The sequence below is a fragment of the Falco peregrinus genome, chromosome 18 (assembly GCF_023634155.1).
Source record: "Falco peregrinus isolate bFalPer1 chromosome 18, bFalPer1.pri, whole genome shotgun sequence".
Lineage (NCBI taxonomy): Eukaryota > Metazoa > Chordata > Aves > Falconiformes > Falconidae > Falco > Falco peregrinus.
Genome location: NC_073738.1, coordinates 2,961,734 through 2,988,321, shown reverse-complemented (window position 1 = coordinate 2,988,321; position 26,588 = coordinate 2,961,734). Strand labels below are relative to the sequence as shown.

The following is a 26,588-nucleotide window of genomic DNA, read 5'->3' as shown; positions in this document are numbered from 1 at the left end:
ACTATAATCAAGCAGGAGTTTTCTCAGCTTAGTACACTGAAAAATACAATTTAAACAGCCAGTATGAACCACATATTGAAAGTGTATTGAAATTAAGAGACTTTTTAGTTCAAGTATGAGATAAAGATAAAAAGAAGACGCTCTGGGGAGGCTCTGGCTGGGCTACACCTTCAGCTGCCTGTCTCTGTCGTACCACTGCATGGTATCTGAGTGCAGGAATCACCTGGATACTCCAGTTCTGCTTGCCAGGCTCTGGTCTGACCCAGGTGGCTCTGCCAGCCAGGACTGCAGGCTGAAGCCTCGCTTTTCCTCCCGACCTGCACTGCACTCAGCTGCCCCTGCAGGAGTGAAATTGCTGTAAGTTCGTTCACCCATCAGTATTCGCATCTGTCCTAAGACAATTCTCTGATACTCTTCTTTGCCATGATAATCAGTAGTGATTCCAGAGATGCAAATGCTGGGAAGCCTGGCTGTACTGTCATCGTCTGGTAGGCGCTGGAAGGAAATGAAAACCCTTCACAAAATGAATCAGGGAAGATTGTGAGCTTCAGTAGGAAGAAATCTGGTTCTGTCCACCTCCATGTTCTGCTGAACTTCTACTTCATCACTAGCAAATGTTCAGAGGTAGTCTGAAGATGTGAACAGTCAGCAAGAAAGAAACTGAAACAGAGTAATCACCTTGTCTCTGAGGCGTATTTAAGACCTAGGATCATGCTGTTACCAAACTCATTGTGATAATTATTTCACTTACCTTACAGGAATTTTGCTAAACATGGTGGTATAAACCAATGAGTCATTAGCCAGAAAAAAAGTCATGGTCTGCATTTGAAAGATGGGAGCATGAGGTCTGGAGCCAGCTCAGTATCACATCAAAGCAGTGTTTAATAAGTGATGCCTAATGGCTATTATGCAAATTATTAATGGTAATTACAAGTGACAAGATAAAATCATATTCCAGTGTGGTTGCACAAACATCACTGAAGCAATGCTTATGAAAGCAAAGTTCTGTCAAATTAGACACACCCCTCTTGTAGTTGACACAAGAAAACATTATCAATTTTGATAAGTAAGCAAGTAGAGCATGGAGGAGACAGGCTGGTGTTCTGCAAAAAGGCCGTGCGCGGGGACAGTGACCATTCCCACAGGGCCAAAGTGCACTGCCCACAACATCACTTGAAAATGTAGCATCTTCCTGCCTCCCTCGGAGCTGCCCATCACTATGTGTCAGTATTTACGCTTATTACCTCGTTGTCCACTTTCAGATCTCTCTTCTTTTCCATGATGTTCACAAGAATTAATGACGTTTGCACTGACTTTGTGCCAAGACCACTGCTACTCACGCTGGCTAACAGCCCGTCGTTGCTTCCTTTGCTTCCACCTGTATGAAACCATTTGCTTCCACCTGTCTGACATTTAGTTTGTAAATACTTTTGGGACATTTTTATGTCTTAGACTTGCATAATCCTTTCCTGCACGGTGTTCTGCCCCAAGGCTCTGCCCCTAGGCTACAGGAATACAAATAATAACAAAAGTGGAGGTAAAGAAATCAGTTTTGTAGGGAAAAAAGTTGGTACTGATGGAGGACTCGGCAGTGCTAGGTTAACGGTTGGACTTGATGATCTTAAAGGTCTTTTCTAATCTAAATGATTCTACGATTCCACGATTCTATGCTTTCGAACAAGATGGTGGCTCACAGCTAGAGAAAGCAGAAAGCCATACGGCCAGCAAACACACACACACTCACACACGCCTCTGCCCGATCCGTGGTGAGGTCTCAGTGCGGAGCCTCAGAGCCCTGACACGGTTGTAAGGAGCAGGGCGATATAACACGCGCTTGGAGACTGCAAGCTGCCCGCCTGCCAGCACAGAGCAAGAACAAAAATCTAACTGGTTTCAAAATACAGACTGGTTGGTCAGGGACCGGCTTTTGAATGTCTTTGCTGTACCAGTCCCAAGCTCCATTTCCCAGCCCAACTGGCAGGAGCCCAATAAAGCTCCAAATAATGTAATTATATCCCAAATATGAGTACTTTGGAAGAACTGTATGAGTGTTTCTAATCTTCACTGGTAAAATGTCATTCGGTAGCCCATGGACCTTTCCACCAGGACATATGTAATAGGCTGTACAATGCTGCAAACCAGCTTGTTTTGTGGAGCAAGACCTATTCCTTCTTCCTATTAGGTAACTGCCAAAAGAAGGTGTAGGTGCTCCCTGCCCACCCGTAGAGAAACGTCCAGTATCTGCAATGTCTCCTCCTAAACCTAAGACTCTGAAAGGGAAAGAAAGGCTGCCTCAGCGCAGAGCGCTGCTCTCTGCAGATTGCTATTAGGTAACTTCTGAAAACCCACACAGCAGAAGCAAAGCTCCAAGCAATCCAGACATTATATTAATTTCTGTTGGCTCTTACAGCCGCACCCTGTCTTCAATTATATTCCTCAAAATGACGGATGAAAGCCAGATTTACTCCCTATCCTCCTTTGTGCTCATGATTTTCACTACTGTGAGTCTAGGCTGTGTGGGGAGCATGGGGGCTGTGTTTCTAGGAGGAGGATGGACTTGTATTTCAGGCACTGCAGTCTTAAGCTAGGAATCTGAGCTCTCTCTGTCCTTGAGCAAGTTATTTCACTGCACCATACGAATAATGAATATTCTACGATGCTGCCAGCCCTGGGTAGGCATCTTTTTATCATTTCTGATCTAAGTAAAGAAAGAAATCATCTCACTGGGGAGTGGAGAGTCCTAACTTGTGCTGGTGAAAAGACGATCACATTTATATAAGCTTGGGGACACTCTCCTACCGCGGTGACAGAAGCCACCTAACTTCCCACCAGTGAGTGAGATCTGGCTGAGCATGTGAGTGTAGATTTTCTCTGCCCTTCTTCTTGGAGGTGATGGCTGCTCTCAGGACTCCCTGTCAGGTGTCACACTCACCACCGAAGAGGATTTATCACGACGACTGCTATAAATGTGGACATACTTGAGTCAAAGGTTACTTGTGAGTAAGAGTTGCCTGGAAATTTCACCCTGAAGGAACAGAAGCCTCTGTCCCCTGGAGAGCAGAATATCCTCTCATTATAGCAGTCTGCTGGAGAAAGGCACTTGCACTGGTGGAGCCAGTTCTCCGAACACTCTCTGGCTATTGCTTGCCTGGTTTTGGAGATCGCGCTCCCATGACTGGCCAGGTTGGGCTAATGCCTGCTCCTGCTCTGACAAAGAAATGCAGAAAGCTTTTCTCCTCCTTATTTTGTGCTTAAGCACAACCCTAGTAATGGCAAAGACCTGCGGGATCACATCTCAGTCCATCCAGAGACCTGGATATATCGCCCATGGATACTCCCTTTCCTGTCATCTCTTTCTTTATCTACAATCACCACAAATTGAGGCAGCACGGACAGCAATTAAAGTAATTAAAAAAAATAACTTCAGAGAGGTACTTCATACAGTTCAGCTTATATCAAGTCTGTGTAACATCTAGACACAGACGACTTCCAAGATTTAGCAGGCCTGATCTTCACAGACCGTGAGCAAGCTGAATTCTCGTGTTTGCGTGACCAGAGAAATATAATCCACCAACGGGGAGCTAAACCCACAGGGGAATTAGCTCAGTGATTTAAGAAATCTCACAGTGAAGTGTGTATTAGTCCTACTGTCTGTCATTGTGCCAGGTGACAGACATCTACACCACGATATCCCTGGTCTTTTCACTACTACGGTCACTACTAGTCACACTTTTCAGAAGTGAGAATTTATATTAATTTCCCATTTTTGTTTCACGTACCCTACCATAGCATGTGATAGAAAAGTGTTTATTGGACTAAGAATAAAATAAATACAAATTAATAAAAGATAAAAGGCACTTTGATGTTATAAATAACAATGTTTCTTCTTTGTACATAATCTAGGGCAACTTTTTTTTCTTGACTTGTTGTAAAGTTTGCATCATACAAAAAGCTGATGACTCATAAAACATTATTTTACTTTTTGGAATAAGCTGCTGACATGTAAAGTATCTTCCTTGTGAACTGGGATTTCTAGAGGGAAACTGCCTATGGGCTATTTATTCTTGGCATAAACAGCAAGACTAGCCAGCCCCGTGGGAAGAAGAAACACCCTATAGGTGACACCCCCTTTGGAAGGTATAAATAGAGATCTGCGGCAAGAACCAAGTCGCAGTCTGATTCAATATCAAGCTGTGCATCTTGCTTTGGGCTTTGGGTTGGATCTGCAGCTGTCCTCAAAATGAGTTGTAGTATTAAGCAGACAACTGGCTCTCTCAGGGGCAGGACCAGCGGTGGCAGCTGTGTTATTGGTGGTGGTGGTGGTGGTGGAGGAGCACGGATCTCCTCAGTCTCTTCTGGAAGATACACGACTTGCGGGATAGGTGGTAGCCGAGGGTTTTCTGGTAGAAGCTACTGTGGTGGTGTGAATTACGGAGGAGGACTGAGCACTGGCAGTTTGGTTGGTGGAAACTATGGAGGTGGCTTAGGAGCCGCTGTCCTCGGAGGATGTTCAGGCATTGGATTCAGCGGTGGCAGTGCTCGCTTTGGCGGTGGCATGGGGGGTGGCCTTGGTATTGGTCTTGGTGGAGGGGTAGTTGGAGGTGGTTTTGCTGGTGATGGCATTCTTCTTTCTGGTGATGAAAAAGTCACCATGCAGAACCTTAATGACCGCCTGGCTTCTTACCTGGACAAGGTGAGGTGCCTGGAACAAGAAAATGCTGACCTGGAGTGCAGAATCAGGGAGTGGTATGCCAAGCAGGGCCCTTTTTGTGAGCCCCGGGACTACAGCTGCTATTATAAAGAAATAGAAGATCTTCAGAACCAGGTAACATCATTTCTCAGCTGCTTTCTCCCTTGTAAACTTCTCCGATGGTGCTGATTCACAACTTAATGCAGTTATCAACAGTAACATTTCATTGTTGTAAAATGCTTTTTGTAAACAGCCATTAAGACAACTGCCTGTAGAAAGCCCTAGAGCTCAAAGGTAAAAACCTTGAGTGTTTGGCCTGTTTCCACTGCTTTTATTCATCAGATATATTTGAAAGGGAAAATATTATCTTCATGGAATATATCTGGATAGGCTCAGTAGTCTTTCCAAATGAGGTTTGTGCCAAGGTGTTTAAATACATATATGCCAAGAAAGCAACTGAAAGTGAAATAAATAATGGATTGCATTAATTTGCCTGAATGTAAATTATTCTGTCATCAGTCTTGCAAGATGTTATTTACAAGTTTACTCTTTCATACAGAATTGGGAAATATAGAACATCTAATTAAAAATAAGAACAAAGAGAACATCTCCATAACACGTTTTAAGTATGCAATTTAGAAGCAAAACCAGCGTGCTTGTTTTGCAAAGTGTGTTTGGCAAAAATTCTAGCATGTCCATGCACAAAGAAGAACAAAGTGAAAATAATCCAGGAAATGGACAGAATGAGACAGACTTATAATTAAGTCTTGAAACAAGACTTTTAAATCTCTCATCCATGAAAGTAAGGTTTAGATTTAACAGGTTAGGTGGATTGTGGAGGATGCTGGAAAACACTGACAATATCTCCTTGATTGTCTGCATCTGAACCATGTATTTTATCGTTGTAATGCCTTCACTGTGCTTCACTGAACACTCACCCCTGTGTCTGCTGCGCTCCTCAACTCCCCCATGCCTGCTACCCAATATGAAAAAAAAAGAGAGCAAGAAAGAGGTTAGGTCTGGTAGCACTGGTTAGTGGGTACACTTGAGCCTGAGGATACAGGGGAGAAGAGACTTCAGGAGTGAATATTCTTTTTCCAGATTGTCTGTGCAACCATAGACAACAACAAGATCATTCTGAACATTGATAACAGCAGGATGACAGCTGACGACTTCCGTGTGAAGTGAGTACCCCTGGGCCATCCCCTCCCTATGTCGCTGCTCCTGCTCACAGCTGGAAAGAGGAGCTCTCAGACAGGTCTCCTGTGACCCTCCGGTCAGGACAGGCTGGAGGTGCAGAAAAGCTCTTTCATCCATCGCCTCTAGATCTTAGTTAGTGGCAGATCCAGAATGTAAGATTTGGGATAATAAGATATTTTTGACTGGAGATTAGAGTTCTTTAGAAAGCAGAAGGGATCTGCAGACAAGGAGCAGCATGGGTTCACCTGAGCTGCCATTCTGGCGTCTTTCGAAGGGGAAGCTTTTGGTTTTTTCTGTTGGAGTGCAGAAATGTGGTGAGTGACACCTTCGCCCTGGTGAAAAAGGTCCAGAGAAGGCAGACCGAGAGCAGATTTGACAGAGCAAGCCTTGGACTGCTTTTCTCAGCATCCTGTTAGGCTAGTTAGGAAAATACTGTAAGAAAGATGGTCAAATGAAAAAAAAAAGAGCAAACGGTGGTGCCAGACACTGACTACTCTTTCCTGCTTTCCTTCTCACTGGCAGGTACGAGACGGAGCTGGCCCTGCGCCAGAGCGTGGAGGCTGACATTAATGGTTTACGCCAAGTCCTGGATCAGCTGACTCTGTGCAGGTCTGACCTGGAGGCACAGCTGGAGTCACTGCGGGAGGAGCTCTGCTGCCTGAAGAAGAACCACGAGGAGGTAGGGTCCTGCCCCTCTCATGTAAAAAGTGTTAATTCCTGCAGGATCCATTGCTCTCCCTTGCTGTGGTCCCCACCTCTGGGGTGCTGGCTGCAGAGGAGCAAGTGGTTGATGGAGACCCCCATGTGAACTAGGAATTGTAACTGTCCAGGGGCTCTCCCAGGCGCTCTGCTCTTCCCTCCAGGGGAACTTGGCTCCCTCAGGTTTTTCCTTCTCTTCCAAAAATGATATGATCTGGGTTTGGTGTTTCCAGGAAATGAACTGTCTGAGGAAACAATCGACTGGAGATGTGAGCGTGGAGGTCAATGCCTGTCCTGGCCCAGACCTGAGGAAGATCCTGGAGGAGATGAGGTGCCAGTATGAAACGCTGATTGAACGTAATCGCAAAGAAGTTGAGGATTGGTATGAGTGCAAGGTGAGTAAATTAACGCAGCTCTGATTTTCCCCGGCTAATACCCAGGCAATGATTCCACAGTGATTTATTACACGTTAAAACCACACAACATGCTGTAACAGCATTTAGCATTGGTTTAAACGACAGGTGACACAGGGAATATTGCCACTCTGTGTCCTTTTCATGAGGTGACAGTTACTCACATGGGGCACATGTTAGGGAGACCTGAAGCAGAAACTCTTTACAAAGCAATAAGCAGGGAGAATAACTGGACAGCCGCGCTATTAGAAGAACAAGAGGAATGAGGAGCAGGGCTGACACTCCATTAGGATGAGAGAGTTCACCCAAACCTTTCTCATTTCATGTTTTTTGCTAGCTTCTCTGCTCTTTTCTTAATACTTAATCTGATTTACATTCCCTGAAGCTCTTCATTCTCGATTGGTGATTTTCAGATTGAGGAGGTGAATCGGGAGGTTATTACAAGCGGTCAGGAGGTAGAGACGTGCAACAACCAGGTTACTGAACTGAGACGCCAATTGCAAGCCCTGGAAATCGATCTCCAAGCTCAGCTCAGCCAGGTGGGTGGTGAGCTGGTGTAAAGCTCAGCTGTCTCACAGTTATGCTTTGATGTAAGAATTCCTAGTGAAATGCACTGTTTCTCATGCCTGTACTTGTATTGTGCCACATGTCACTCCTCAGAGGGACAACTTGGAATCCTCGCTGGCTGAGACAGAGTGTCGCTACAACAACCACCTTGCTGAGCTCCAGAGCCAGATCACCTGCGTGGAGCAGCAACTGGCTGACCTGCGCGCAGAAATGGAGTGCCAGAACCAAGAGTACAAGATCCTGCTGGACGTCAAATGCCGTCTGGAGCAGGAGATCCATACGTACCGCTGCCTGCTGGAGGGTGGACAGCAGGACCTTATGTAAGTAGGCTTGAGATGCACCAAAAGATACAACAAAATACCTGGGTCCTGGGTATTTTAACATAATAGCAAAGTGAACAAAAAGGTGGAGGCACTGCAAGGCCCCTTCACCCTTACTGACCTTTTTGGGCCACCTGGTAATTAGTGCCTACCCTGTGCCAGCCATTGCCACAAGAAGGGAGCTCACTGCAATATCCTGCCAAAAAGCAAACCAGACTGAGAACAGCGAGGAGAATGAAAAACTGTAGTTCTAGTTTATCTGAAATTTCCTTCACTAAAATGTTATTCTCCTGTCCCCTCAGTCAGCAAGGAGGAATTGGTCAGTCTTCGGGTCTAGGAGGAGGAGTTGCAAGAACAAGTGGAATAGGAGGAGGAGGTATTATTAGAACAAGCCACACTTACACTACGTCTTCCCAGATGCCATCCTGTGCAGCTGCGGAGATACAAGGTAAGAACTGCAACGTTCTACAAGATTTACACAGTCTTCTCTATTCTCACGCAACAAGGACAGGCAGCGACAAAGATCTTTCCCACATAGCTTACAGGTGCTATTTTAAAGTTTTATTGTGAGGCTACTGGGAAATACACCATGGGAGGCTACAAGTGCTTTCAGGAGCTGTGACTCTGCCAGGAAGCGTGAGAATGGCAAAAAGGGAGGAGTGGGAGGAGGGGGAAGCGGGGGGAAGAGAGATAGAAATGAGAAGGACGGAGTCAGCAGGCAGGCAAGGTACCGAAAACATGGAGAAAGGACTGACATGAAATCTGGGACAAAGGAAAGAGTAGGAGAAAGCAGAGTACCCAGAAATTAGGGGGAAAAAAGCAGGAATCATGGGAATACTGGCAGAAAACTACTAGTACTGTACAGGAAGGGGAAACTTCCTGCCAAACTGAAAAAGAAAGACAGAAACAAGGTGACAGTTGGTCCAGGAGAATGAGCGTGAGCAGTGGCATTGTTCTGGCAAGGATGCTGATGCCGTTCCCTCATCCAGATTGCTGGTGGTGCAATGTCCGCAGCTTCCACCATTTGGCATTTTTATGTAAAAGGGCAGACCACGTTCCAGCCAGCTACAAACCCCATCTGCCTGACTGGCAGGCAACAACCAGATCCTTCCAGGAAGAGAGAGTATTTATGCGAAGTCTAATTGAATTGGCTTCTGAAATGATCACCTGTACAGAATGACAGTGTGGGAAAGAATCTATTTTTGCTATAAACAAAGTAATGTTTCCTTTGATGTCTCCAGTGCCTTGCAGAAGGATTTGTGATTAAGCAGAGAAATGAGAATATCCAACAAGAGAAGCCTGAAGCAGAGCCATGGATGAAGAGAGAGAATATTTACAGTATGCCTCCGCAAAGAGCAAGGAGTGTGCTCTTTCGTATTACTCAGCGATGCTAAGCAATGTGTCAGAGGGATAGGCAGAGCGCTGGGCCACATTCTGCTTTATTTTGCTATTTGCTTTTTCTAGTCTGTATTGCTGTGTGTGCCCAACCACCATGACTATTGCTGGAGTTAACCAGTAGTATGATCACTAATGTACCTGCTGGTGAAAACATTTCTCTAATAAAACTTTGCTTCTGCCTGATGCAATCAAGAAACCTGTGTCTGGAAACTGAGTTCCTTTAGCAAACCAGTCGCTGACGCAGGGGCAAACCACAACCTCAGCCGGGCTGGCCAGCCTCTGCCACGGCCCCAGCAGGAAAAGCTGGAAAGCCACGCACAAGGGTCACCTGAACTGGTCAGGATCCTACTCCACTGGGGACAAAGCTGCTTTTCCAGTGGGAGCCAGAGAATCGCCTCGCTGGCCTTGCAGGTCTTGTCCACCTCCTCCCTGTCAAAGCCCGTAGCACACGTTGCCCGTTCCTGCATGACATCCTCCATGATCTACATGAACAGCCAGTTCAGGCAGATGCCTGTGTGCTTCCCACAGAGCATTGTGCTAAAACACAATTTTTAGAAAAATTTTGAAAGTCAGTGATGGAACATCTGGAAACAGATTGCCTTGGCCCCAGTCTAGTGCTGACACACCTGGGCTGTGCCCTTTCATACTTCATCATCCAGGCTGGGGCCTGGGATTAGGTTGAAGAGGAAAACTTGGTCTCCACAACTAATTCAATTTCTGCTGACACGGCTTATATTCCAACCTATCCTTTTCATTTTATAGGAATCTCCTCAGTGGGAAAAGGACTGGAGACAAAAGGTTTGTTTTCTATCTATTTTCACATAGTGACTGAGTCATTTACTGGTCATCCTTCTATTTCAAAGAGTTTCAGCCTGAACATCAGGAGCTGTTGAAAGATCATCTTTACATTAAACACCCCTTCTTTGGAGAACTGGCGAGGGCAGGATGGGAGCTGAAAAAGTGCAGCTCAACAGAGAAAACAATGGAGAAAAAAGCCAGTTAGGGCCTTTGGGTACACAAAGCCATTATGTCTTAAGCCTCACGAGCATGGCAAAGATCACTCCCTCCTTTGGGCCTCAAACAGCAGCCATGTAGCTGGTGCTGAGTCAGCATGGACTAGCACAGTAACGTGCACATATCCCGACACTGACCTGCCCAGAGAAGCAAGGGCAGCAGTTTGGTAACTCGGGGCCCTGGAGCACTACTGGTGTGTGCAGCCGTGGGAACTGGGCTTGCAGAGTCATTCTGGGTTTGGAGAATTTTCAGTTAAAAAACATTATCAGCTGGAGGGTGTTTTGATGGTTAAATTGTCTGCTGGTCCAGAAACCCAAGCATTGATCAGTTTTACATGTCCACTCCACCCTACGCTGGATATGGCTGCTGTTATTTCTGGTATATGCGATGTGGCTGTTACATAGTCATATTCACTTAGGAGATGACCTGGCAAAGCAAAACTCCTGGTTACTCCTCTTCTGTCAGAAGCTGGAGGTTATGGAACAGCCGGCTTTGGGGGAGGAGGGGAAAGGGTACAAAGACAAAACCATTTCAGGACCATATATACATATAGTGTGGCACACTTTTCTAGCATCAGTTCTTTTATATAGATACCAATTTCTCAGTTACTGCAGAGGTAGACTTAACATAACCTGAAACCTTCCAGGAAAGCAGCATCCCCAAGGCCTGTAGGCAGCAAGTGTCTGAAGAAGCTCAGTCATTAATGTATCAGGGAGGAGATGAAAGGTGCCCTTCTCCTGTTGTAAAAGACCATGGAGAGAAGATGTCTCAGTGGTATTTCTTTTATTTAATCTACAAGACACTAAACTCAATAGTATCCAGGGGCTAGAGCAAAATAAGAAAATGCAGCACTGGAACAACTGCAATAATGACTCAGGAGTGTCCACAGGAAGACGCTTTTAATAAATCAAGTCTTAAAAATTCGTTCCAACCCTACAGAAAGTCCTAGACTCGATGCAGATATCTCTCAGTAGACGTGTAGGGCCAGTGCTTCACAAGAGATCAAAAGAGATACTTATCACGGTTATAATGGCAAAGTTCCATTGGCTGATTATAATGGCAAAGTTCCATTGACTCCTCTGTGTATATCCCGGTTGTTCTCAGAGCTCTGGCTGAGAAGTCAGAAAGCAAATCTTTTCCTTTTCCTTTCCCACTGTCTTCTCCTGCCTTGCTCAGCGCAAAGACAGACAGTAGGACCACCCAGTGCTGCCCTTTCTGGCCTCAATCCTTCCCAATCTACAAGTCCTCACACTCTCATTTCTAAAAATAAAGACACTGTAGTGACACTCTTCCAGTTTTCAGTTTTCTGGAAACTCTAGGCTACCTACAATAAATAAAAGCTTGCCACTTTCTTCTGGGAGCCCCAGCTGATTCCCACCAGGTCTGGGCTAGTTTTCTTCTCTCGCGAACTGCTACTGACATCTAGCTGCTCCACCTCGTTCCCTGTATCCATATCAAAAGCCTTCCCACCCTTCCCACCAGGTCCAGCAGGTGCAAAGCATGCACTTTCACAAAGGAGCTGTCCTAAATTCCTGAGAGGTTAAAGAAACCTAATGACATGACCAGAAGGACTCTAATAACCCAGACTTTATGAATATGCCTCTGGAAAGCCCCCAGGGCTGCACAGACTCACCTCCTAAAACACTGTGATGTTGTTTGTGGACCTACAAGTTGGGATGCGTCTGGAAAGCAGCTCATGAGAAGGTGGCTTGTGATAAACAGTTCCCCAGCAGAATACACCCTGGAAACAACCCATATATTAAAGAGCTGCAAATTATGGAGCTGCAAACGTTGAGCTGGAAACTACATTTCCATGAGATTTCTGTATTTGTGCTAATGAGACAGACCCAGGAAGCTTATGAGTTCAAATAACTGAATGAAAACAGGAGGGAAAGTTTAATTTGTTTTTTAAGGTCTTCAGAACAATTATGTAATTTTATCTTAGCTTAACTTGTGCACCCATTTCCTGAAGACAAAAAGGAAAAATAGCTAGAAAGAGGGCAAGTCTGTGCCGTGTGAGGATCTGGGTTGCCTGCTTGAAGGTCCACAGCAGAACAAGGTGGGTCTAATGGATAAAGCTACAGGCCCACGGGGAACCAACATATCTCAGAAGAGCAGAAGCCATCCTCTCTGCTCTCTGCAATAATTACCACAATAGGCATGTAGACATCCTCCACTCCCACAAAGGAGTAAGTCATTCCATGTTTCTGCCTGCATTATTCTGATGTGCTCAAATGATAACTGTGGGTCAGAGGAAGGAATGTGTGCTCACTCAGAAAAGATGCTTGCTGCAGACAGCTATTGGGAAACTTCTCAAGAATCATACACAGGACAGGCAAAGCTTCAAGCAATGCAATATTACATCAGTTTCGGTTCATTCTTACCACCACACCCTGACTCCAATTATGTTCTCCAGTCCTAGTAATGAAATCCAGGTATTCCTTCCTATACACAATAACTTTATTACAGTTTTTACCTATTCTGAGCTCTGTTCCTTTGTATTTAGGGACTGAGTGAAGCACGACTTGGAAGGAAGGGCAGGCTGACATTCAGGCACTGCAGTCTGATATGGGAGACCTAGGCTCAGCTCCACGCTTCACCAGAGGTGTGCTCTTTGTCTTTGAGCAAATCACTTTGAGCAAGTCTCTCCACATCTCTGTCTCCAGCTTGCTGGAGATATCACCGGAATGCTGCTGGCTTTCGTTGTACTGGATAAGTAACATCCAAGGATGCAGAGATAAAGGGAGGCATCCTTTCAAAAGAAATAAGGAGACTAAAAACAATAGAATGATGGGCAAGCCCATGAATATTGGGATAATTCAGTCCTTCAGTAAATGGAATTATTTACTTGCCATAATAATAGCTATTCCAATCCACAATCCTGACACAGAGTGAGGATTTGAGCAAGAGTTTGAACTAATTTGTTCCCTGGTGAAGCAGGCTTGGAGAATTTCTTACAGTGACGGGTTCATTTCAGAAAGCTCTCTTGCTCAATGGCCAGTAGAAACAGTTTCTCTCTAGAGAGAAGGCCATTGCTTTTGAGTCTTAGCAAAACATCTCATGAAAACGAGCTTAGCCTGAATTTTGATGTCAGGAGAGTGAAAGGATTCTTACTTTTATTTTCTCTGCCTAGTTAAGATTTGGTGATATTAGTGACAGAGAATAACATGTAGTTTGTACTCAACCCGTCTTCCCCAAGCCAGCGTAGAACTGGATGGGGCAATGATTGCTCTGCCAGATGAAGCAGCAAGTCTGTCTTTGCATTTCCTAGGACAGTAGTCCCAAACCTCTCATTAGAATGCAGCACATATGGACAGAGAAACTGGCCACAGGATGGCCATAGGATGTTTCCACTCCTGTTCGCTGTTTCAAAACACCCACCCTATCCACAATGATGAAAACTGCAGAAATATCTTTCACTGAACAACAGGAAATATTTAAGGTACTTTTACCTTACTTTATGCTTTCCACATAAAGAAACAAATCCTTTGTGAATTACTGGAGAGCCATGATCATATATGAAACCCCTTTCACCTACGTCCATTAAGAGATCACTCCACGGTCTCAGTTGTCTTGTAGAAGTGTGTTCTGCATTTGTCATTTTGCCAGTGGAGAGACTTAAAGATTAATCTCTGTGTCTCTGATCTTTCCACAGAGTTCTTACATCATTCCTCATACATCAGTTGAGAGTCAAACTTCGTACTTACTCTTTCTTTTTCATCTTACATATTCCAACATCAGCACCTTGCATGAAAACTGCTTATTCAACTCAAAATAAAATGAAAATAAATTAATGAGAGATAAAGAGCTCTTTGATGCAATAACCTTTAATGATTTCTTCCTGGTATATAATTTAGGACAGTGTTTTTCCTGGCTTAATGTTGTAAAGTTTGCATCATAAACAAAAAGCTGATGATTCATAAAACATTATTGCTAATGTATTTTTGAAATTAGCAAGAGACATGTAAAGTATCTTCCTTGTCTACCAGGATTCTTGAAAGGAAACTTCCCTTTGAGAAATTATTCTTGGCACCAATGGCTAGAGTAGCCAGCCTTATGGGAAGAAGAAACAGTGGTGACACCCACTGTGGAAGGTATAAATAGAGTTTCGCCACAACGGACAACTCGCAGTCTGATTTAATATCAAGCTGTGCATCTTGCTTTGGGCTTCTGCTTGCATTTCCAACTGCTGTCGCCATGAGTTGCAACATTAAGGAGACTATTACTGTGTCTAGCAAAGGCAGGAGCAGTGGTGGCAGCTGTATCATTGGTGGTGGTGGTGGAGCACGGATTTCTTCCTATACGATAGGCAGTGGCAGAGGTTTTTCTGGAAGGAGTTACTGCGGTGGAGTGAATTATGGAGGGGGTCTGAGTGTTGGTAGCTTGGCTGGTGGGAGCTATGGAGGTGGCAACTGCTATGGCAATGGCCTTGGTTTTGGCCTTGGAGGTGGTGTGGTTGTTGGTGGTCTTGGTGGCGACTGTTTGCTTTCATCCTGCGATGAGAAGGTCACCATGCAAAATCTCAATGACCGCCTGGCTTCCTATCTGGACAAGGTGAAGTGCTTGGAGAAGGAAAATGCTGAACTGGAATGCAGAATCAGAGAGTGGTATGCTACACAGGGCCTCTCCTGCGAGCCCCGGGACTACAGCTGCTATTACAAAGAAATTGAAGATCTTCAGAATCAGGTAATGCCCTTTTTCAGTTGTTCCTCCCTTATTGAAAGCTTATTTCTGAATTTGTATTTAGAAGCTACTGCAATTGTTAGATGTAACTTTGGTGCTGCTAAATGTCTTTGCAAACATAACTTTTGGCAAGTTCCTCTACGACATTGTTGCGTGTGGGTGCATATCACAGGTGCATGCTGCAAGGTGACACAGGTGGGATCATACCCCCAAAAAAGGGAAAAGGGTGCTTTGTTGCACTCTGTTTTGACTATACAATTATTAATATTACCAAGTGTGCTCTGAGGAAATGTAGTGGTGTCAGCCCAGCAGGAAAAGCAAAGCAAAGAGAACTATAGGACAAGGGCAAAACATACATATCAAACGCTGTGTCAAGTGAAACATTATAAATTCTAGGTGAGAAAAGCTGAGTATTTGAAATCGTTTGCCACAGTGGCACAAACAGCTTGATACTAATATATCTGCAATGAAAATTATGGCTGATCTTAAGGCTTAAAGATACCTTCCAACCATTTTCCCTGGAGATCCTTAAGCTTGAAGCCTGGAACACACCAGCTTGAATATCAGTTGAGATTTAATATCTTAAGGAAGTTTCTCTAGGTTCACTTCTTTGTGAAGCATCTTTGGAACTTGCCCTCAGATCCTGAAACTGAAAAGTCCCATCTCACAGCTCCTTAACTCCCAGCCCCTGCACAGTTGACCTCTTTTCTTTACTGACTGTGAGTTAAGGAGGCAAAACTATCTCCTGCAACTGCTCTGCTCAAGGAACAAGATTACTTAAGTAACAGAAAAAGGAAATTATGAAGAGTTACTACCTAACTGCAATCTAGAGAGACCTATGGAGCACAACAGCTGAGAGAAATGAGGCATGTCTCATGGTCTGCTCTTTTCCAGATTGTCTGTGCAACCATTGATAACAACAAGATCATTCTCGACATTGATAACAGCAGGATGGCTGCTGACGACTTCCGTGTGAAGTGAGTGCCCCTCTGTGTAGCTGAACCCCATCACCTCCTCCCTGCTCCTTTACATCTTACTTGTGGAGTCTCAGTGCACTAATTACAGAGACTTCAGACAAGTCTTACTACACCACTGCCTTAGGAGAGGATGGAGTGATGAAAGGCATTTTGCTCTTGGTCACCAGCACTCCCTTAATTAGTATTCTTGGGTAAAACATTTGGCAACAGTGTTGGTGCGGGCTGGGGACCCACATTGCAGGGAGCGGTCCTTAGTGGTATAGCTGGCACACTTCCATCACAGACCGGTGCGGATTGGGATCAGCAAAACAGAAACGCAGCTGAATAAGTGATACCAAACATACAGTGATATTGAACATATAGTGATCAGGAGCAGGAAAAAAAAATGGGTGAGGAAGAAAAGTTTTCACATAACAGACAGCGCAGGGCAGAAATCCAATGCACAGTGCGTTCAGCTTAGACAACAAAATACGGTTTAGAGCAGGTAGTTGGGAAAGGAGATCTTTGCACAAACGGAGCGCGTGTGAGATGTTAACCGTTCTGAATTTCTGCTTTCTTGTACAACCAGGTACGAGACAGAGCTGGCCCTGCGCCAGAGCGTGGAGGCTGACATTAATGGTTTACGCCAAGTCCTGGATCAGCTGACTCTGTGCAGGTCTGACCTGGAGGCACAGCTGGAGTCGCTGCGGGAGGAGCTCTGCTGCCTGAAGAAGAACCACGAGGAGGTAGGGTCCTGCCATTTCCCTAGCAGCACCACGGCCCTGACATAAAACTGCCTACATGAATGTGCTCTAAATTTAGAAGTAAAGACTCACTAATTTCCTGGCACAGCTTTCCCATCAAACACTCCTGCGGTTCAGACCTTTCTGCCTCGTGGGTGGCACAGGAGCCTTGGCAGAGAGGCGGCTGCTGCTCTCGGGGCTATGCTGGCTCTGGGAGTGCCAGCGTGGGGTGAAAGTGCCGCTAGTTCCAGTGGAAGAGAAATTACCCAGCAGATTTGTTGGGGAAAACACTTGCACCATCTTCCAGTGCTTTTTACCACCATAGCCAGGAAGCAACCCTTGCAGGGAGTGCTGTTCTCAGCCACCGAGCTCTGCTCTTCTATGCTGTCTTTCAAAAGACAGTACGCATCTGATCTGGGTTGTATTTCCAGGAGATGAACTGCCTGAGAAAACAATCAACTGGAGACGTGAGCGTGGAGGTCAATGCCTGCCCTGGACCAGATCTCAGGCAAATCTTGGAGGATTTGAGATGCCAGTATGAAACACTGATAGCGCGCAACCGCAAGGAAGTTGAGGATTGGTATGAGTGCAAGGTAAGCGACACAGTCCTGCTGTGAAACCAACTGACATGCACATTTCAGGGCACAGGAGCATTTCAGAAAACAGCATGGAGAAAATAAGCAGTTCTTCCCTTACAGTGAAGCCTGAGATCAGTGCTCATTATACCTTGTGTTCCACAGCCTGTCTGACCAGTTTGTTATGTCCCATCTGGAACAGCAGCGTTTGCCACAAGGCCTTCTGGTGTGTTGTTGGAACTGAGATGTTCCACGTTTGGATTAAAGAGACTTAATAGCCATGAGGTTAATGCGATTTGTAAAACAGCAAACAGTTGAAGCTGGCGGTTAACGCCCAGTGCACAGAGAACTCACCCTGTTCACTTTTCTCCTTGCCAGCTATTTACTGTATACTGTTTCTGTAAAAGCAAGTCCAATTTATACAGATATTCTCTGAGGCTCTTCATTCTCAATTGGTGATTTTCAGATTGAGGAGGTGAATCGGGAGGTTATTACAAGCGGTCAGGAGGTAGAGACGTGCAACAACCAGGTTACTGAACTGAGACGCCAATTGCAAGCCCTGGAAATCGATCTCCAAGCTCAGCTCAGCCAGGTGGGTGGTGAGCTTACAGCTCTGACACGGTTACTGCTGGATTTCTTAGCATGAACAGCCAGACCTACCAATCAGCATGGTGGTGGTCAATAGCTCTTTCCTTTTTGGATTGGAAATAATAAAACCCAGAGTGACACTTAAATGAATGTCACTTCTTTGGTTGTCTTGTTTATCAGAGAAATAATTTGGAATCCTCTCTGGCTGAGACTGAGTGCCAGTACAACACCCTCCTCGGTGAGCTACAGAACCAGATCACATGCGTGGAGCAGCAATTGGCTGAAATAAGAGCGGAAATAGAGTGCCAGAACCAAGAATACAAGACCTTACTGGATGTCAAGTGCCGTTTGGAGCAGGAGATTCAGACCTACCGGTGCTTGTTGGAAGGAGGACAGCAGGACCTTATGTATGTACATCTCTAAATACACTAGAGAATAAATGAAAATACCAAGGATCTGTATTGCAGCTTGGGAATCCAACATACTCTTTGGTCCATCTTAATGCTTTCTTTGAGATGAAGAAATTGCCTCATGAGCAACTTTACTGTGATGATGTCATTCAAATCTGAACTAAATGTCACTCCTTAGGATCTGCAAAGCAGAGAAACTAAATCTATCAACTGCTAGTTACAACATTGTAACTACTTGTATTATGTCAGCACTCCTAACAATCTCTGTTCTATAGAAAGATGGACAAGAACTGTCAAAATAGGAATTGATTGCAACGCTCCACATTGCACTTACATGCCAAAGGGGAGCACAAACGCAAAGCAACTCTGAAAAAAGAAGGCAATGACAAATACTCTAGTCCCTACGAAAGGCATAGCTTGAGTCTTTGTGTCATGTAGTCAGTTAGCAGTGTCATGTGAAGTTCTAAAATTCCCTATTTCTCTCACAAATTGATCCCACTAGTCATGGAGGAGGAATCGGCGTCGGAACTGGTGTAGGAGGAGGAGTCATTAGGACAAGCCACACCTATACTACAACTTCATCTTCCCATTGCCAGCCCCAAGTCCCACCCTGCAAGACTGGAGATATACAAGGTAAGAGTTGTGTTTTCATCAAAGGAAAACTTTTTTTCAGTTTGCTCCTTTCTAATAAGGCCCTGAGACAACACGCTTTCCTAGGACATGTTATTGGTATCTTTGCAGAGAGTTACTAAGCTACTGGTGTGATCTGTTACAATGGATCCACCTGAAGTGCAAAATCGGCTGTGTCACTAGTATGTTTAAAGAGAGCTCTGACTGAGTACAGCGTTGGAGAAAGCAAAGGAGAGACAAGGGGGAGCAGTAGAACTAAGGAGAAAGTTCAGGAAATGAGGCATAGAGAAAAGATCTGGAAGTAGAAGTAAAGATGACAGCCAAACAAAGCTTAGCGAAAGAGTCTGTAAGGAGTGAAAAGAAGAACAAGTCTGTAACTTGACAATTGCAAATTCCCATTAAAACACAAGTATTTAGGGGATTTCTGGAGTTTCCTGAGCTGTCTGCCAACTGTTCTTGCTTAACAGAGTGTATTCTTAAAATAAGGGCACTACACAGACCAAATTTTTGTTATTTGAAGGATTTTATCTCTGTTCCAATCAAATAATGCTGCTATATTTTTTCTCCAGTGACCTGCAGAAGAATTTGTGATTAAGGAGGAATGGACTAGAAGATGACGTACAGAGAAACCCACAGACAAAACAAGAACACTCAATGTTCACTGCATGCCTCTATGCAGAGATAGTAGAAGTAACTCAGTGATGCTTTGCTATGTACCTAAAGGGGCTCTTGGGAGCCCCCTTTTTCTCTGTTCTGCTATTCTGTTCTGTAATGCTGTAATCTCTAGAAATTACTTGAGTTAGTCAGGATCACTAATGTACCTGCTGGTGAAAACATTTCTCTAATAAAACTTTGCTTCTGCCTGATGCAATCAAGAAACCTGTGTCTGGAAACTGAGTTCCTTTAGCAAACCAGTCGCTGACGCAGGGGCAAACCACAACCTCAGCCGGGCTGGCCAGCCTCTGCCACGGCCCCAGCAGGAAAAGCTGGAAAGCCACGCACAAGGGTCACCTGAACTGGTCAGGATCCTACTCCACTGGGAACAAAGCTGCTTTTCCAGTGGGAGCCAGAGAATCGCCTCGCTGGCCTTGCAGGTCTTGTCCACCTCCTCCCTGTCAAAGCCCGTAGCACACGTTGCCCGTTCCTGCATGACATCCTCCATGATCTACATGAACAGCCAGTTCAGGCAGATGCCTGTGTGCTTCCCACAGAGCATTGTGCTTAAATTAATTGCAGAACAACAAAGGAGGAGGTAAGTGGAGCTGGAGCTCATCAATGAAAGGAGAACAGAGAGATCAGTGACACAAATTTCCATGACAAATCCAGTTCAGGATGGTGTATAGACATACACAGTTATCAGCTCAGCAGCCACCCCTGGTGATCTTTTCAAGCTGCTCTCCAGATGTGACACATCTGTGAGTTGTGTTGGCTGCTGGGGAGTATGATGTCAGTCATACATGTCTTAACAGGTCTGCATTGCAGTCATCTGGGGAGAGGGAGGTGTCTTCTGACCTCACCTGTCTTCTGGACTTCTGTAATGCAAGCATGTCTGAGTGAGCCTGCTTCCCTTGCAGAGCAAATCCCATCTCTTCGGTGTCAGACAAATCACATCTTTTCTGTGTCCGGGGAGGGGGACCGTGCAACGCAAGTGGCTCTTCCCTCGGGTGACTGTAAGCAGAGCTGAGAGCAGGTGCTGAGATGACAGCATTCAAATTTTATCATGAATCTCCTCTTCTCTTGAGACAGCCAAGGTGTGGTTGCACATCCGTAGCTGTGCAGAGACACCCACAGGATGGAAAAAGCAGATGGTTTCAAAGTCCTTTTTACAGCCATATATCATGGCACAACCATTTCTCACACCTAAACACATGTCAAGTATTTTGGAGTCCTTTGCTGAGAAATTAAGAAAAAATATTTGAAGCATAAAAGCAAGTGCATTTCCCCAAATCCCACTCTTGAATATGCCACACACCTGGAAGAGCAGAATTTCTGCCTCTGCTCATGGTCACTTTATGTGCTGCAATAAGCAGGGACGGGCCAAAGGGAAGATATGGTATTTTGGCTTTGAGGCAAAGAAGCAACATGACTGACCCCTGGCAGGAAGGCTATGAGGAGCCGTGGGGACGTGGAGCAGTCAGAGCCCAGAGGCACTGCTGGCTCCCGGTGTCTGGAAAAGAAATGCCAGCAAAGGGCCAACACCATGTTTCTGGCTGATGTGTCCCTGGGGAGGAAGAGGTTAAAGCCAGCAGCACACACACCTGCTATTGTGCCAGGTTTGCCACCTTGCTCTTCCCAGACTGCGATTTCTCCCGGGCAGCAGCCACGGTTGTACAAACCCTTGTACAAAACACCCCAGTTCTGCAGATGGGCCACCCCAACTGCTGCTCGCTCCTCCCAGCGGAGGATTTTGGCTAAACAGCATCAGTCAAATCCTCCCTGAAGTGAGAAACGATTTCTCACCAAAACTAAAATCCTGTGAATTTAGCATCTGAGTTTTCACTTTATACTGCTGTTGGCACTGGCATTTCCCTCTTCCCACCACAGAGTAAAATATCAACCTGAAGAGCTTGTGAAAATATTTATGCTGGGTTGGTTTTGCTTCTTTTTTTCTTTTGTTTTGGTTTGTTTTGGTTTGGGTTTGTTTTGTTTTGTTTTGTTTTGTTTGTTTTTGTTTTGTTTTGCTTTGTTCAGAGGAAAGAGAAATTGAAGGTTTGCCTGAGAACACTGGGCAAAACTGGTAGTCTATCCAGTTTGTACCAAGACTCAAGCAAAAGTTTTTTACGAGCACTGTATTTGATTTCAGATAAAAACTTGAGAGCAGCTGGAATAATAAATTTTCACTACATGCAAATGCTGTTTGTGCTGAAGAACAAGGAAATGGAGAAAGTGCTCGGTAAATACCGGCAGAGCAGACACCCTGGCAATTTCCCGATCTCTCCATAAGGTGTCAGCTCTCCTTAACTAGCAGATCCAAACCAAACCGACCTGCCAGCCTCCCGCTCCCAAGTGCCTGGGCTGGCACAGCCCTCTCCTGTTCTGGAGCATTCCTGCGGGACGTGAGACAGGTCTGCTGCTCTGCTGGAAGTGGGACTTACATTTGGCTAAAAGGCCAGGAGATGCCGAGAAGTTTGGCTAATGCTCTCCGCAGCTAAATGGAAGTTGCTGTTAGAGTGTACAACAAGAGTACAACACTAAGAAATTAAAATACTATTATATAAAATGTAATGATACATATTATACAGTAATTTCAGGACTGTCCAGGGACACCTGCACAGCAGCAGGGTGGGGAAGTGTCCCCTCCTGCCACCGCCGATCCCTGCACCCATGCTGCCGAGGGATTCAGACACATTTTGCATTTCACTACAGGGGACATTTGGAGATGCAGGAGGAGATGGGCACAGCCGGCCTGTGCCAGGCGCTGCCGCCTGCTCTCAAGAGGGCACTCGGCTCTCACCGAGCCTGCCAAAGGGTGCCCAGGGGAGAGGCGTGTGGCAAACTCCGCTCTGATTGCTTGGCTAACCTTCTTCGAACAGAAACATTTGGCTAAACAGATGAAGTAGAGCCTGCGGTATGTGCTGGGGAGATCCTGTGAGCTGAAAACACAGAACAAGTTATCAGCCCTGGCATCTTGCTCCAGCTCACTCATCCGTATTTAATGGTCACATTCGTAGTGAGGTTGATGTGACCTGATTCTGTGTGTGTGACTATCGCAGGAGGTGATGCGGGCCTCCTCCCTGCCTCTTTGAAGACCCCAGCTGTGGGCTCCTGTGTGTAAGTGCACAGAATGGATGCCAGGCTGAAACTCCCTGCACCAATTTGTTAATCATACCTGTTTATGTTTTTCAAATGGCACTGGAATATTTTGCATCATGTTAGGCAGGAGTACAGTGAAACCCAGGCTCTCCATAGGGGTTGTAATTGTGTTATAATGACCCTTTGCTGATGAAGGTGTCACCAATGAAGTAGCATTAGCTGAGACCCCAGAGTCAGCTGTGCAAGGGGCTGTTTAGACCCAAAATTAAGAAGTTCCCAACCAAAGGGTTTGTACTCTAAAAGCCTCTTAACAGCTCTGACTCACCTAATTACTGTTCCTATCATAATCACCATCGTTCCATTGGGTGGTGGATCTTTTGAAGGTGCCCTTTAATGTTTCATCAGTACTAGTCTCTGCAATAACAAATGAGTAACAGATCAACTATAATGTATGCAAGAATTATTTTTTTCCTGAAAGAGAGATGTTTACTTCTAACTACCCTTACCTGGAGGGCAGCAGATCACCTCCCAGTGCTGCAGTCCAGTTTTAACTGACAGGCGGGTGAATCTGCTGCATTAGGACCATCAGAGGTGATGAGGGTACATTCCAGGGATATTCCCCATGACCACACATCTTGGGGTGTGGGTACATGCCAAGACCTACACCCGGTCTTGCAGAAAAGTGCAGGAGAGGTGGGGTGGGGACTTACTCTCTCACTTCAAAACAGGTATTTTAAAAACCTTCACTTTTTAAAAAAAACTAAGTATGTTTTTCACATGCAGGGAATGAACATACACAGATGGTTTTCACAGAACTTCACCGAGCTCTAAAACCAGACTGCTTTTTTTTTATTAGATGTGGCCATAAATATACACAGGAAGAAAGAAAAAGAATGAACAATACATCCTGCATACTGTTCCACTAAGTAACGCTACGTATATTTGAAGATGTTCCCATGGGGCACCGGTGGTTCATGACAGTTGTATAAACTGCTGTGGGAACAAACCAAAGTCCACCTGTTGAGGGTCCCACTACTAGGAGAAGAATAAGGCACAGTTTTTTGACAGAACGATTTCTGATTACAAAAATGCATTTAGAGAAAATCATACTTTTCACTGGAATTAGTTGGAACTGACAGTATTTTCAACCCCAAATATCTCTGGATGGAACTGCTGCCAGGCATCAACAGCTGAGCTGGTGGGAGAAAAGGATTCCAAAGCACATTGTGCCCTTGTTACAGAGTAAACAACTGGGAAACGTTAGGTGGGAATTACTTTTTGTTTAGAACCCTCAGTTAATCCACTATTAAAATAATAAGCATGATTGAGCCCTAATACGTTTCGATAAATCTGAATCAAATTTTCTCAGATTTTCCAGGTTTCAAATATCTAGATTTTTATTGAGGTAAGAAAAAACCCTCGTCATTTACATTTTAGTGGAGAGGAGAACACTTTCATGCTTTTCAGCAGCTGAACCTCAATGGCAGGAAGAGCAGTGTGCATCCTCAGAATCATAACAGTGTTCCGCGTCCAACACACTCATACTTCAGGGACTGGATTTCTTCTTTACTATGGAAAAATATTGTTCTATGGGATTATCTGGTGTTAGTAAAATTGCTTGATGATTATATAATGGAAGTTTGTTTATAATGTATAATTACAAGAGTGAGTCATATTCCCCAGATAGATCTTCCACAGTTTTTCTCTGTGTAGCAACATAAGCAAATTGAATTTTCCTGACAAGACTTGACCAAAGTAGGAAGGATGGAAGAGGATTCATCACCGCAGAAGCACTGAAAAGGGTGGGTAACAGTCCAGTTGTACCCCCACAAATGTGCTCAGTGGCCTCAGCGGTTTCTCCCAAACACATCAGTCCGAAGGAGGCTGTGAATGCAGAGCAGGAAAGGTGGTGCCACGGGAGCTGAGAGGAGCTTGCATGTGCTCTTCCCACACACGCTGCTATCACCCCAACCCGCCACGGAGGCTATTTCAGCTTCGCCCCTTACTGCTGCCACACACACCCTAAAGGGAAAAGACTTCATTCTCGCCCAGCCCCTGCTTTCAGCCAACACACATCCGTGTTGCTGTGGAGCACATGGTAATTCTGCCACTTCAGGGCACTGGCTGAATTCATGCCCACACTGGCTGAGCCTTTCGGGCTTAAATAGTCCACCATCCTCCTCTGGGCAGGAGCTCGTAACAATTTCATCACAGGAAAAGGGAAGAGGCCTCATTGCAAACAAGTATGGTGCCATCCGCCCCCGAGGCACCTTCCTCCTTCTCCTCCACCCCCTCCTATTTTGCCTCTGACCCAAAGCACATCAGTTAATGCGCAAGGGTAGGTTTTCTTGAATGCCATCAAACTCTCAGCTTTGAGGGTACACAGAGACCCATTAGTTATGCCCGGTGCAAAAAAAAAAAAAAAAATCTGTTTCAAAACCAGTCCCATGTTTTAAATCTCATTTTCCTGTTCAATTCACACTTTTTTTTTTTTTTCTACCAGTGTGAGAGGCAGAGGTGATTGCAGCTTCTCTGGAGCAGCCTTTCAGAGGTCTCTCAAGCAGAAAAGAATTGAAAAGACCTTTTTAATACTCACACCAAACACACCTGAGGCTGCACCCAAATACCTGCAGGCAGCCAGGGCCAAGGATGCACAACACAGAGTCTGTAAGAGACCTTCACTGGTGATAAATGAAGACTCCTGCCTTGTCACACTGTTCAGCCTTTCCCTAAGCACAGCCATAGCTCCCTTCAGCCCCTGCTCGTTGCAGCAGCTGGAGTTTTCTCAGCTTTATTCATCTGCCCATAGCTGAGATCTGTCCTCAGTGTGGTCAGAAGATGTATCAGTGCCTGTTTCCAGTGCTGTTAAGCCTGCTGGGACGGGCAAGTAGGGGAAAGTGAGTTCAGATGCTCAGCTGATCCATGAGCATCGCATCAGAGTGGTGCCAGGCAGTTCTGAGTCTGGGCAATGCCAGAGGAAGCCTTCACGGCTCCTTGTGCTGCGCTCCCTGCGCTGCAGGGTGTGATAGCAAATGGCACACCAAAGGATGGATGTGCCTTGGTGTGTTTGTGGAGCAGCAGCTTGATGCTGCAATAAGCAGCAACAGCCCAAGATTTCGTAATGTTTCACTGTCCCATTTCACAGGTTACTATTGGGGTTCCTTGCAGTTCATTGAAATCTCTCTTATGTTAAGGTTTTCCCAGCCCTTCAGGTTTTCTTTTGCAGCATTACCTTTGGGTTTTGCTGGAAACATTATCTAAGATCATCTAGTTAGCTCAGTTTACTTGCAAATGCCTGGACAATCCTATGAGACATATAACTGCAGAGAAAACTATTCTCTCATAAAACAGCTTCCATCTTACAGCAAACTGAAATAACACATTCCTTTCAGGAACCATTTGTTCCATAACTTCTATCTCTGATCCCAGCCTGTCATTTCCAGATATACTGCATCTATTAGGCTTCTTCAGTTTTAAGGAACTAATCTTCACTCTTTGAGGTATGTTGCCTGCATGAATTCTAGGAGGAAAATGGCATTAAATATTCCTTTCATGTATTAAACATGAAGCTGTGAGGTATGTTGCACACAACTGTCTTTTTTGTGTGAACTTTGATATTCAAACTATCCAAACATGTTCTTTTTGTGAACAGAGACATGAAGCTTAGCTCACTTGAAAGGAATGACTCATTCATCATTGCATCAAAGGATGCAATAAACATCTTTCCAGAAAAAAAAAGCTACCAAATCCTTACCCTTCTGCAGAATTACAGAGAAGCACGTAGAAATGAATTCATGTCCTCATAACATGGGTGTCAGCAACTGGAAACCAACAGTTACACAGAATGTAACCCAATAGTTTCACAAGCCAAAGTAGCTGTTAGTACAGCAGAGAATTTCATGCACTTCAAGAGAAAAGGACTTCTCAGTGGAACAAGCTCATATTATGA

General features: G+C 45.0%; 2 protein-coding genes across 2 annotated transcripts; both read left to right on the top strand.

The window, feature by feature from the left end:
• The first annotated feature begins 4,240 nt into the window (after positions 1 to 4,240).
• LOC101919292 (keratin, type I cytoskeletal 19-like) lies at positions 4,241 to 9,479 on the top strand. Its single transcript, XM_005232642.3, has 8 exons — positions 4,241 to 4,825; positions 5,792 to 5,874; positions 6,413 to 6,569; positions 6,823 to 6,984; positions 7,416 to 7,541; positions 7,663 to 7,889; positions 8,192 to 8,337; positions 9,131 to 9,479. The coding sequence occupies exons 1-8, from the start codon at positions 4,241 to 4,243 to the stop codon at positions 9,154 to 9,156; spliced, it is 1,512 nt and encodes a 503-aa protein (XP_005232699.1). The 3' UTR covers positions 9,157 to 9,479.
• A 5,019-nt stretch (positions 9,480 to 14,498) lies between these two features.
• Positions 14,499 to 19,627, top strand: LOC101919465 (keratin, type I cytoskeletal 19-like). Its single transcript, XM_005232643.2, has 8 exons — positions 14,499 to 14,987; positions 15,879 to 15,961; positions 16,530 to 16,686; positions 17,115 to 17,276; positions 17,725 to 17,850; positions 18,027 to 18,253; positions 18,759 to 18,889; positions 19,456 to 19,627. Exons 1-8 carry the CDS (start codon positions 14,499 to 14,501, stop codon positions 19,479 to 19,481), a joined length of 1,401 nt encoding a protein of 466 aa, XP_005232700.1. The 3' UTR covers positions 19,482 to 19,627.
• The last annotated feature ends 6,961 nt before the right edge of the window (positions 19,628 to 26,588 follow it).